At 34.4% G+C, this 13,802-nt stretch overlaps 1 protein-coding gene across 6 annotated transcripts in view; it reads left to right on the top strand.

Annotated features, from left to right (window-relative positions):
• Positions 1-10,833, top strand: part of LOC117989536 (transmembrane protein 151B-like) — a 38,828-nt gene extending 27,995 nt beyond the window's left edge. Inside the window, exons 3-9 of one of the 6 annotated variants that reach the window (XM_069503707.1) lie at positions 67-285; positions 2,152-2,236; positions 4,876-4,923; positions 6,237-6,402; positions 6,953-7,076; positions 7,153-7,273; positions 7,356-10,833. In XM_069503707.1, coding sequence (XP_069359808.1) covers positions 67-285; positions 2,152-2,236; positions 4,876-4,923; positions 6,237-6,402; positions 6,953-7,076; positions 7,153-7,273; positions 7,356-8,255 — 1,663 coding nt within the window. In that variant the 3' untranslated portion in view covers positions 8,256-10,833. The remainder of the gene's footprint in view (positions 1-66; positions 286-2,151; positions 2,237-4,875; positions 4,924-6,236; positions 6,403-6,952; positions 7,077-7,152; positions 7,274-7,355) is intronic. The other 5 variants (XM_069503706.1, XM_069503709.1, XM_069503710.1 and 2 more) reach the window with 5 other exon arrangements.
• Positions 10,834-13,802: the final 2,969 nt, after the last annotated feature.

Here is a 13,802-nt window from a genome sequence, read left to right as displayed (position 1 = left end):
TATGGTACTTCACTCTTTCGCTAAAAAAAGTAAAAATCTGCTTCAACACAACTCACCTGCTCATAGTTTCTTGTCTCTCAGGTACCCAATAAAGAGGACTGTTCGCGAGTCTCCTTGCGACGTGGGCTACGCATACATACCTATCGCGTTTGTGCTGCTCCTGTACTTGGTGTACCTGGTGGAGTGTTATCATAGTACGGCGAGGATCCAGCTAGCAAAGCGAGTGGATGTTGCAGCGGTCAGTGCGAGGGTACACTCTATGAGGACGGCGACACCAAGGGTCTGGTAAGTCAGTCTGTTTAGTCAGTATCAAGTCTGGTCTGGAGTTTATCAGTTTCAGAAATCTTATGGTTGAATATAAAAACGTGCCTGTTGGTGCTTAAGCTCGTCTAAGAAAGAAGAGTGTCTGATTTCTGACCAAACAAGTAAAGAATAGCGTTTGGGAGCCTCTTAAGAAATAAAATTCTTTTTTCGGAATTGAAACTGAATTGTTTTGCTTATTCTTATTCGTTCAAAGATGTTTCAAAGTCTTGATGGTGTGAATTCATGTTAATGTGTAGGCTGAACAAGATGCAGTCCAAACCACAGGCAGGGTTTAAAAAAAAAAAAATTAGGTAGGTACTTAGGATTAAATGGGTTTAATGATATTAGTTTCAATATATTATAGGTATTTAAATATTATGTATACAAAAATAAATCGGTTAGCTGTTCTGTTAAAACCTAATAAGTAGAGGAATAAAAATGCCCGAAAAGGTACTGTACATAAATATTTTACTAATTTCACGGCACCTTTTTCATGCTATGTATGGTGTTGTTAGAATGGCAGATAATTAAGGCGACCTAAAATACTCGGCAATAATTAGAAATTAAAATTTACGAATTTTTCATGGCTGGCGGATCTTTTTGTTTATACTCAGGCATTATAAAAAAGTTTATTTTCAATGATCTTGTTACACACAAACAATGGATTTGCTATTGCTATGTACAACAGCTTCCAACTTTTATCATTACAGAAAGTCATTACAAACTAATAGGGTTAGGTATTCTATAACTTTTTGACATTTTGCGACCGGTCTATATAAACAGATTTCAGAATTTTGAATATTTGAACTTTGCGTTGACATATTACTGCCCAACTAGTTAAACTTCGGCATGAATATTGTAGCTCAAAACTTTCTCTACACTCCAATGTCAAGCCCTGTTGTAGGCATGCGGTTTGAGCACAGTGATAGTGTGGTTTGAGTTTTAGAACCAAGCAAAAAATATTATGAATAGGATAGATTTATTCAGTGTAGTGTACCGAGAAAGAAATGGTAATAAAGTAATGTTTAGCCTCCACGGGATTAAAAAAATCAAATTATTGCGTTTTAAAGCACGTAAAATCCGCCATTTTGATTTTAAGATTTTTAAATACCCAGTGACGCGCCATCAGGACTTTTTATTGAATATAATGACGTGTCATTTTTCAAAATCGGCCGTTAGCACTTGAGTAGATATGAGTGGACATGGGAACTGACATACATACATAATCATACATACAGGTCAAACACATAACCCTCCTTTAGGGGTTCACCGCACTCGGATAGAAAGCACATTATTGAGATATTGCAATATTTACTTTTATAGATTTCAAATAAAAAGCTTCCAAAAGTCGCAAAATTTTGCAGATGGGAATTTAAAATTCATTGATTTGAAACAATGGCGCCCTCCGTAACGCTATAAGTAACTCGATTACTCTGATTATGTTGTTTGGATTATTTTTGACTTAAATTTAATTTATATTTCTTGAGTTTGCTACAAATATTTTATTTCCTAATAACTTATATTTATATTTTTAGGCAGTTTAAATTGCCAAACTACCAGAGCATGAAATCATTGTAACCTTTCAGTAGCCTACTAAAGGGATTATGATAAATCTGTCCTAATTATCTATTATAAAAAACTATTTTATTACTTTTTCTGCTTTTTTTTCATTTGGCATTTAAATCACTAAAAAGTTACAAATTACAATTTTGTATCGGATAAATAATAATAATCAATCTCATATTATTCCCCTGATAAAATAACGAAGATTAATCGCTGTTGTACCTCTAACCTCACTATTGTATAAAGGTACATAACACGTTCTATTATAGTAAACTTTTCCTCCAGGTGGAAAGCGATTTGCTACCATTACGTGAGGAGAAAACGACAAGTCACAAGGTACCGTAACGGAGACGCCTACACCACCACACAGGTAAAGTATATGAATAGTAAAACTATAGGTATAGGTACTTCATATAACTGTAGGTATAGGTACTTCATAAGCCATCCATTCCATCCATTTAATCATATTAAATCATGATACACGCGAACAACTATAAAACTTCACTTGAGCGTAAACATATTGTATACTTAACCTTCCAAACCCTTTGAGCGGGAAGACATTTTTGGTACGGAACCTGCTCAAACCCAGTTTTAAATCCTTTTACCAAAAGGTTTTGAGAGGGTTTCACATATTAATTAATAATTTGAAAAGAATTAAAGGAGATCATTTGGTGCTGGGTATGAATGATTTGGATTAAATCTTCTAAACACACAAACACTCCTATGGCCGAATTAATAATAATCAATTCTATCTTCATGTCATAAGTTATAGGAATGTTAATATTTGGCAGTTCTTTGAAATCGTATGTCTGACGGAATACGATTTAATTCGCATTTTAATATAATAGAATAGAATAGAATGTTTTTTTATTCATGTAAACTTTTTAAAAGTGCTTATGAATAGTCAGGTTTAATTTACCACTGGTTCGGAATGGCGTTCCTACCGAGAAGAACCAGCAACAAACTCGGCGGTTGCTCTTTTTAATTTTTCAATTTACAATGTTATTATACCGTACTATACAAGCCATTGCAGCCCCGTGCATTGCTGGAGCGAGTCAAATCCAAGCTTTTTTATCGTTTACATAGTCTGCGACTGTATAATATGCTTTTTTTAGGAGCATACTTTTAACACATTTTTTAAACTTGTGTAAAGGCAAGTCTAAAATTGCTTGTGGAATTTTATTATAAAATATTACACTCATTCCCACAAATGACTTTCGCACCTTCCAGAGGCGGAGCGCAGGAGTAGCTAGCTTATTTTTGTTTCTAGTTTGCCTATCATGGAGATCACTGATTTTTTTGTAACTGTGAATGTTTTGTCGTACAAAAATTATATTATTGTAAATATATTGGGAAGCTACTGTAAGAATACCTATTTCCTTAAATACTGTAAGAATACCTATTTCCTTAATAGTAAGTACCACCTCGGTAGGAATAATACGTATGATGGGTAGGTACACCAATATGTAGTCAGTATGGCCAATTAGTTTCCCCACGTTCGTTCATTACATTGTCCCTCTCATTGACTCGTTTTCCTTCCGATCGATAAAGTACGTTGATTCAACACAATGGGTAGGGAGAAACTTTCAACAATCGAATAATATAGGTACCTAATGATATACAAATAGAGCTATTGTAGATTTGTAAAATCTCTTTCTTTCTTCTTCCATTTGTGGTTGACTAAGCACACCATCTATGTCAGCTTCTGCGTGCGCGGCGTCCCCACCCCGCCTGCCATCTCGAACTGTCGCGTACTCCTACTGATATTTAAATTTTACATTATGGAGTGACAGCCTTACGAGACCAAGGCCTTAAATTGAAATTAAAAGACTGTAAGCCGGTTCATATAAAAATGATATAAATGAAGTATAAGTATTCAATTATTTCTTTGTCCAGAAAACCGTAGCAAATCATACTAATCCAAACAGAATATCGTTTCTTAATGATAAAAATATTATTGTAAGAACTTTTCAGTGCAAAATGCTACATATCTGCTAGGATAATTACACTAAAATAATATAAGTAATACTAAACATATTATAAACCCAAGTCATCATCAAATAGTAATAGGTACACGTCAATTTCAAAATGGTTATGCTTTCATCAAGTTATGCAAAGCACAAAGCACAAAGGTTTATGCAGACATTTATGATTTATCCATTCGTGACGATGGCGGGGCTTCTTAGTTCTCTCCTGGATTATAATAGCTACTGAGAAATGCATAGCTTTTCGCGTATTATCTTCCCTCATAATAGAGTTCCGTTTTAGATAGTACCTACCTACCTACCTACCTACTACACTCTATCCACGGAGAGAAGTTAATATAGGACTATCTCTGTTAAAGTAATCCCCTACAATTGACAAAGACCAAAAAAAATGGGTGTTAACTATTTTTAGTAACCATCCAATCACAAATGCTCCTTCAAAAAACATTCGAAATTCAATTCGAAAGCATAGGTTCGTTTGTGATTGGTTGATCACTCAAAATGATTAATGCCTATTGAAATTTTGTTATATTATATATCATATTAACTTCTCTCCGTGCTTACGTAATAGTAACGTGCTTTGACTATCGTAAAGATGTCCTATGATCGAGCTAAGTGAGCTCTGTGTTCCGCGAATCCACTTTTATGAATTCATACTTTGTTCATCCGTCTGTCTCTTAGAGCCCGATTTGATTGAGGCTATCAAAGGTGCTCTTTTTAGATCTCTTTTGTCCTGGCAATAATTTATATGTCCTGGAAATGGTTAGCTTAACAGCTGCAACTAATCAGTAATAATATCAGCACAGAATATATAATAGTAATATCAGTTAGATGTACACTGACACTTCATTACATAGAAAAAAATGCCAAAAAAGCAAACGTTTTTATAATATCGGAAGCTCTAATTTCGGAAAGAACCACTAGTTATATAAGGTTTTGAGTTACCTAAAGTTACCTATTTTGAATAAACTAATTGTGATTTTGAGAATATACCTTTAAATATAGCGATACAATAAATCAACAGACACCGGCCTGCCTGTACCAATCAAGAGGCAGGGTGCAACGGGAGCAGGTAAGGCTGGCTTTGGCTACTGTGCTCCAATTCAAAACATCTCTGCTAAATCTCCCATAATTCGCGCAAATACCTACGGCATATTATAATCCGCGCTTTTTGCAAAGTAGCTTTGCCATGAAAAATCACAAAGCTCGCTTGGCAATTGGAACACACAAAAAATTGATTATTGGAAAAGCACGATTTAGCAGTTATTATTATCACTTACCCATGACTTTTGCGGAGCAGCGAGCGGTGCTGCGCGCGGTATGCAAATCTAGAGCGAGTAGGTATATTGATTGTGTTTGTTGAGTGATTTCATTTGAGACTATGGTTTTTTTGCGCATTTTACGCTTGTTATGGCATACGCCACCCACATGGCATGCACGCGCTCTTTCTGGCGTGCTCGGTGGAGCCAGTAGGTCAGGTAGTAGCAACATGGAGTGATGTCTCGCGCGTATATAAGCGCGTCTACGCTCGTAAGAGAAGCGCGTGTGACAAAAGACGTGCGTATACGCCCACACAAGAACCAGCTTAGGTACATGCGCAAAAATACGCTACACTGAATTTGCTCTTTTATAGAGCTTGCGTTCACGTATTGGAGTAATGCGAACAATCGTAATGGTGTAATAGGTCCCATAATTTTTCTGCTCGGCATTGTCGTACCGCGCCGCATCTACCGCTTATAACTAGCGGAAAATTCATGAGCAGGTCATTAGATATCCAGGCCTGAAATGTTTGGCTGGGTGCACATAAGCTACTATTACCTGAGCGTCTAACCACTCAAGAAGCATAAAACGTTTAAAAGGGAAGCTCAAAAATCTCTAGGGGAATTCTTCAGCGGGTCGCCCGAGCCACCTCTGAACTGTTTGAAAGAAGCTAAAAGCTGCTTAAAAGCAAAGAATCTCAGATGGTAAATTTCTAATGGATACCCAGTCAAATTATCATTAGGTATGTTATCATTAGGTATTTATGATACTTAAACATTAAGCAGTGCACTTCAAACAAAAGTAGTTAGGCTCTCATTTGAATGCCAGGCAATCAAACTCAATGAATCTATGTCTGTAGTTTTCCAAATTTCCGTTAAAATATTAAGTTTCAAAGTCTCACGGTCTCAAGAATTTACGTGTAAATCTTTAAACCTGGCAATCAACAGTATATATAAAACAAAGATTCCGACGAATCGAGAACCTCCTCCTTTTTTAATTAGTTTCTAGAACGAGTCTTACAAAAATTACGAGAAAATTACATCAAGTTTGATTTGTTATTATTCAAATGAGAAGCAAACTACGAACAACGGAGAGTCCTCTGTTAATCATGAAACCTTTTGTCAGGTCTATTATGAGAGAGTGAACACCCACAGCGCGAGCACGTCATTCGCACACGCATGCTGCGGGCAACGTGACGCATCTAGAAACCTTGTTTTGGACTCCAATACACCCATCACTAAAGTACGCTTCAGCAAGGGTTTCGCCTTCGCCAATATCGAAGCAGCTAGTGGTAACTACTGCGGATATACTTTTATAAATATTGCTATCGAAATAAAAAACTTTCATCCAAGTTATAACTTATATTTTTACTTAAAATTATTTTTTGTTCTAATATGCTATCGATATTCTGAGCTTAGATTGCCTAGAAGATATTAAATTGTGGTTATAATAATATGAATAATTGATAATTTGATGAACTTACCTACACCTGCAAGTGAAATTCAATCATAATTTGGTAGTAGATAGGTAACTTTATGAAATGGCTTTTGTAAAGTAATTAACATACTTGAAATTAATAGTACATATTTTCATGATAATACCTAGTTATGTGCTATTTCAGTGTACCCACGTAAAGTTATGTTTTCATTCATTTATTCATACATACTATTGAACAATTATTTCAATCAGACGGCTTATTGATATTTCGGTATGTACTCATTTACAAAAGCAATCAATTTTAATCATATTCGCATCAATTTATTATTACCACCGTATTTTAATCAACTATTTTTCTTTTGACATACAATAATATGGGTCTATACTATACAAATTTCTTTCAGAATTCGAAGACCAAAGGTCAAGATTTTTCGCAGAACATGAAAGATTCGATGATTTTATGGAAATGCGTGAAGGATTAGATTTAATAGGAGTTAGTTCCTTCAAAGAATACATGGTAGCTTACAGGTAAGTAACCAAATGTTTTATTTCCAGCAAAAAACTTTTTGAATATACATTCATTAAAACGCCTTTTTCTTCCTAGGGATTCGGATCGGTGTCCCTGGTACTCTTCTCAATTACTCTTTTGGACGCTATCCTGCCTTCTTCTTTCCTGGCCTCTTAGGATTATTATAGAATGTAACACAGCGTATGTACATTATACGGTAAGCTTAAATTAATATTTTTATCTTTGGGCTTCATAATGTATTTATGGGATCCTACCATAAAAACTATTTTTTGTTACAGATAACTAAAATTTTTGGTACAAACTATGAATTAGATCCTAGTCGACAATTAGATTTAGAAACACATTTGTCGGATACATTGCCACCAGTTCCTGCCACAAATTACGCTTGGGCATTAGCTGACGAACAAAGTGCAATTCTGTGTTCCGCTACAAGACCTCCACGGACACTTCCATTGTCACATGCATCTACCGTAGACAGCCTTGAATTATTTGCAGCTATCCGGGGCAACTGTGCCATAGTACCATCATATTCAGAAGCTATGCGTATTGATGCTGCTCTTAGAGAAGATCCAGCTGAGAACACTTCTAACGCTGGAGTCTTAATAGATATGGAGCCAGAAGAAAGACCAAATCGACAAACAATAAAAGCAGCTTCATTTGATGAACCACCAAGAAGGCCTAGAGTTAAAATTGCCAGTACACATTCAAGCAATAACATCGCCGATAGTGCTAGATCTCACGAAGCCAAAATACAGAACAGAAGATCCTGGGCGGGTGTTCTAACAACAGCTCGAAGTGCACGACAAATTTTAGAAGACTTTACAAATAATTCTGTTAACTATCAACCTATACCTGAAACTCAACTTACGAGAAATGGAGAAAACACGATCTATTTCTCTAGAGAGCTATCACCTACTTGTTCGAGGGATCCATTTGGTGGTCGAGCACTAACGACACCGACTGATGAGCCTCCGTCTTATGAAGAGGCGTTAAAGTTACCAGCTTTGAAAAAGTTGACGAGGTCCATTACCGGAACAGATTTAGCGGGTCCTAGAAGAGCTTTCCTAAAGGATGTCTTATCTAATAGAAGATCTTGTTTAGAGGGTGTTGGTGTTTTAGCAGGGACGAAAGTTGTTAGGTTACCGTACAGTGAGTCTGGTGAAGAAACACCTCTATAGCGCTCCTATTTTCGAAGACTTTTTATGGTGCAATAAAGTTGTAAGTATTTATAATAGGAAATTGTTTAGGCGATAAATGTTATTAATAGAGGCCACATAAAGTGAGATTATTAAATTATTTGTAAGCTTAGAAATTATTATGCGCTAATGAGCTTGCCCGGTTCTTATTTTATAATACTTAAAAAACCTATTGTAAAAGACTTGGAATTGATTAATAACAAATTTTTATCGAAATAGTGACTGCATCTAATCGTCCAAATATGATTTCATAAACCGTTCATATTAAATGTACTTTCTAAAGTCTAACTCTAGATTGTTTAATGAGTTAAAACTAGTAATGATTCTTATAAATCTTGCTTATTGCTTACATATTTCATAGACTAGGATTATAGTCCTTTTTATCTTTACAAGTCATATTTATTTACACCCATTTCTGTAGTCGAAGTAGTTTAACTGTTTGTGCTTCGTTGTTGCTTTCTTAATTAACCGAATTTACCTATATTTTATTTATTTTTATTACTTGCTAATAATATTGTTGTAAATAAATGTAATTTTACGGCAGTGCAGTGCCTTGTATTAAATCTAGTGTTAAGCTTTATGGTATGCTGTCTTCTTATACTTCCAGTATCAATTGTTTTAATTTTTGCATTGATGTTTCTTTGACTGTCTGATTTTTTTTGAAACTCATAACTAAATAATTAATCAATGATCTGCAGAAGACTACTAAGTTTTCACATAGATAGATTTAAAACTTAATTATTTTTTTATCGATCTATTATAACATAATTTGTTTTTTTACAATCTTACGTACTGAAACTGTTTATGTCTATAGGTTTTATTATCTAAATATTGTATTTGCCTCATTGTATTTTAGATGCTTTCTAAACCACACATTAGTTTAGAAATTCTAGTCAACTTTCGATAACTATGGTGCACAAATTCCCTAAAATAAATAATGGTTAGATTAAGTTGTTAAAATTATGTTATTACCTAATTGTACATTGCCAAAAGTGATATTAAAGATACATAGTATGTATACCTAAAAAGTCTAGTTCAATTACTTTAGTGACTATTTGATAAAAACGGGCTTTTTAATGTTGTAAATGCTATCGTAAATATGTAGATATTGACTTGTGTAAATTCAAACCTAAAATAAACTTATATAGTCATTAGTCAATATCATAAATGATTTGAAAATTATTGATAACTTTAATTATCTGAAAAATGAAATTATTTTTTTGCGTCTAAACTATCGTGAGTGATTTCCATTATATTATATAATTATATAATACCTGTGCAGCTGTCCCCCCCCCGCCCCCCCCCCCCCCCTCAGCCACCCTCACAACGGGCTCTACGGGCAGCGGCACGCGTAGCTCGCAGTCACAATGGCCACAATCGCGACGCGTGCGCGAACTGACTCCCTTGAAAAAGGACTCCGGAAGCGGGGTTTCGAAACTAGTCGGGCTAACGTCAACTAAACACGTGAGTAAAGCCGGGACAGATATTATATATCATGAATTTTTGGTTTAAGTTATACATTGCAAACTACTATTAATAGTTATTAACACGATTTATAATTGATCTAAGTAGTACTTATTATTATACCTATTTTGGGGAACATTTTTTTATTAACGTCAGGCTGAAGCCAAACTACCTAAATGCGTTATTTTACACAAGTTAATATTATCGCAAGTTCATTGTAAATATTACCTAGGTATTAAAATAGTAAAAATATTTTAATAAGTGCCAACAAACTAGGTATGTAGAATTGAAAGTATAATTTTTTTTCTTAAAATGTTTAGAATGCTGCAAATTCTAAATGTCAATTATGAATATTTAGGCTTCGTACTGACAAACTACTGAATTGCCTTTAAACGATTTTACTGGCTAAATCATTCCCGTTTACGATCAATAAGACGTTAACATTAGTCGATACTCACTATTCGATACTACATTAGTCCTTCATTACACAAAATCCATTTCACCAAATTCACCTAAACACGAAACTTTCTTGATTTCGCAATATGAATAATTTTTATTTTGATTTATACTATATTTTTCAACATAACTTCTATAAATTAATTTATTACATAAACGCTTTCAATCATTTATTTATTTACTCAAAGCAATTACAACTATTGTACAACTCGTAATGTAAGGGCATATAAATAGAATATTTTTGTTTATAAATTCGATTGTAAATTATGGATGGACTAAAAATGTTTATTATTTTCAATAAACGTTATGAGTAAAAATTGTGTTTTGATTTTATCTAACGTATTACCGTTACCGCAAAGCGGTTAACATTTTCTGTCTAATGTTGTGTGTTGATCGGTGAAGCAATTTAGTTCATAAGCTAAGCTCGACCTAAGTATAAAAGTTTTTACGTAATACTTTAGGACAAGAAAATTTGGCGCAAACTTTTCCTAAGCTCGTTACTTAACTATTTTTCCTTCACAGACGGAAGGTTTCTAAATCGATTTATTAACTGTTACGAAGATTTCCAACATAGATTTTATGTTTACAAGATATTTATCAGAATTTTATCCACGCTAACTTTTGTAACTATAATGTAGTCCAAAAGAGTAAAAAACAATGTTTCGATGGAAATTGTGTTTTCGAGTAATATATTTTCCTACACCGACGAAAATGGCCAGATATATGAGGCCATTAACACAAATTCCTAACAAAATAATTGTTCAGTCTCCATATTTTTCCGGTATTTTGAACGCGTTAGCTATTCCTAAATTATTATTATCGTAAAAAATATGTAGTCAAATAAAAATATTCACGTTCATGATTCTCTTCTAGTCTATAAAAAACCTATGTACATGTATATAGAGACTTACCTTACCTATTTAAACAAAGGCTTTCGTTCATTTAGGTATCTACTTAGAGGCATTTAAATTTTTAGTTACTTTCGGAGCGCTCTCTACTTTTGTTATTCTTGGGAAAGGGATTTTAATTTAAATTAGTACGTTTTGGAGTTGTGTATTAAAATATAATGATCGTTATTAATATTTCAATTTGTCATTAATATTTATTGTATAACAAAGTAAAGTTTTACACCGACAGAGTAATACCGCATTGCGAATTTTCACCGCGTGATTTTATTCTGTAAGATATGAGCCGCACGCACTCGCGAAAAAAATACGTGTTCGAACGGTTTCATACAATTTGTGTTACAGAATATCTACTGTGGAAAAAAAGAGCGGTGAAATTTCGCAGTGCGGGCTTACCATTAGGCGTAGGGATAGTAAGTTCTTTGAAAACTAAGACTGAACTGAATTAAGGCTAACAAACGTGTTCTTCAAGAAGGGAATTATATGTTGCAAACTACACTACACTACTACAACTATTAGTACAACTATTAGTAACGCTTCAAATCAATGCAGTGCAATAGAAACCTACTCAATTTGATTTAGGTTTAATATAGCTGAAAGAATAAAAATTCAGGGTTAAAACCTTGAATTGCGACAAAGAGGTAATATACACGACCTCTTGGTAATAAACTATATGAATAATTCAGGTCATCTCGTCCCGAATCCCTGCTTGGGGAATATTTTAAAGGCTACAGGCACACTACAGTGCTTCTTGTGCCGAAGAATGTTTCGCTAGTCGTTTTACAGCAAGTAGGTAAAGTAACTAAGTCTTCTGTAATTCTTTTTCTAAATTGGTTTGGTTTTAAACAAGAAAATTGGCTACAAAATAAAACTTGAGGTTGAGGAGGTAGGAAAGTAGTTTAGTTCTACTTTCCTTAATTTCAAGTTCAATAATTGTTGTTTAAAATTGTACGAAACCATTTGCATTGGGAAATCATGAATTATTATCCAATATTCATACGCCTATAATATAGATTCAGTGGCAGATGCATATTCAAAAGAATTTTTATAACAAAATTACGTGACATTAAGGTTTTTTTTTAACCTTTTTTTCTATATGAGTAAAAAACAGAAAGTCTTCAAAATTTTACATAGAATTCAAAGTTGTAAATTAAATTAAATGGGATAGCAATGGGCATCCTGCTCTTTTTGAGAGATCTACGAGTAGGTATGATATACCTAATAGAGACCACAGCAACATTCTTCATGTAGATAGATGTGTATACAAAACTGGTAAAAAATGCGTCGGGGAGTAGGAAAAGAAATGGCCGTCATCAATCAAAGGTGCTACTTGTCTGTGATTTATCTCTCTCACGTTCAACAGATTTTTTATCACTTAGGTTACGGATTCTACCCTGGTTTTATACATGTCGTAACATTTTTTCATATTTTTCATATTGGGGATATTCCATTTCGTATTAGATATAGGTACCTACTTAATGGTGTTATCATCTGTTCTGTCTATACATACAATATTCAATGAATATAATATACATCACATTTTAATTGTATTTTATATATTAGTAAAGAAGACAAATATGGAGCCATGTCCTTATTAGGTAAATTAGTTAAAATAGGTTAAAATGCTAATTAGTTAGGTGAAAATACTAATGTACGCAAATTAGTTAGGTTAAAATGCCCATCTAGGTATATACAAAAACTAATGGCGCGTGGGTACGCGGACCACTAAAGTGGTCCGCCAGCATGCAGCCTTGGTATTTCATATACAAAAAGGCATAATATGTATGAGTAAATATCTACATAATTAAGTTCCTATGTATGTATATTTGTTCAGGATAGCCGCGGTTATCCGGCCGCGTTGAGAAGGTCGCGCGTCGGCAACGGCTCGCGTATTACGCGACCGCGTACGATTAGCGGACCACACATGGACTTTCATATACACAACGAAAAGTGACCATGTCAGACGAATCTGTGTCTTAGTTAATTAATAGTTGTTCTCTTTACTAATAAAATACTTATAACTTGTAATACAGTGCATTATTATTTTGGACGCCGAGATATCCCTCAACAATACGTGCCGGGCACTTGGCTCCACTAATATTCAAAGAATTCTCTTTCAGAGACACAGAGACTATTTTTAAAATTATTAGATAAAACTGGAAATGGAGTGACTATAGTTACTTGGCTAGTAACATTAGATGATTTAAGGCAGCATGTGCCGGGTGCGGGCCGTGCAGTTTATGCTTCACCGTGCATCAGCTTTAGTATATCTAGATATACTTACGTCACACGGTGAAGCATAAACTGCTTCAAATAAAAATATTCGTGATGTTTCGAATCCGTGCCTCGTCCGCGCGTCGTACGTGGCACAGCCCGCGCCCGTCACTTGCTATAATAAATAATCCCTAAATTGGTAGGTCTATTGTTTGAATTATAGAATGTTCAAATAGTAGGTAGGTACCTACTACATACCTATACCTAACTTAAAATAATGTTTGTGATAATATTCTAATTTTAACCATTTTCCACGAGTTACAGAAACTTTTCAGTTTAGGATTCACAAGGGACAGTAAAAGCCATTTATAACGGGTCGAGGCAGGAAGGTTTTGATAATTCGGTTGTCTCATAAATAACCCAACATTGTGAGATGAGGGAACCTATTCATTTTAGTGACGTAAACTAATTGTCTCCTATAGTAGTAGGT

The sequence above is a fragment of the Maniola hyperantus genome, chromosome 16 (genome assembly GCF_902806685.2).
Source record: "Maniola hyperantus chromosome 16, iAphHyp1.2, whole genome shotgun sequence".
NCBI lineage: Eukaryota > Metazoa > Arthropoda > Insecta > Lepidoptera > Nymphalidae > Maniola > Maniola hyperantus.
Note: the sequence above shows the minus strand (reverse complement) of the source record. Positions and strands in the feature narration are given on the sequence as shown.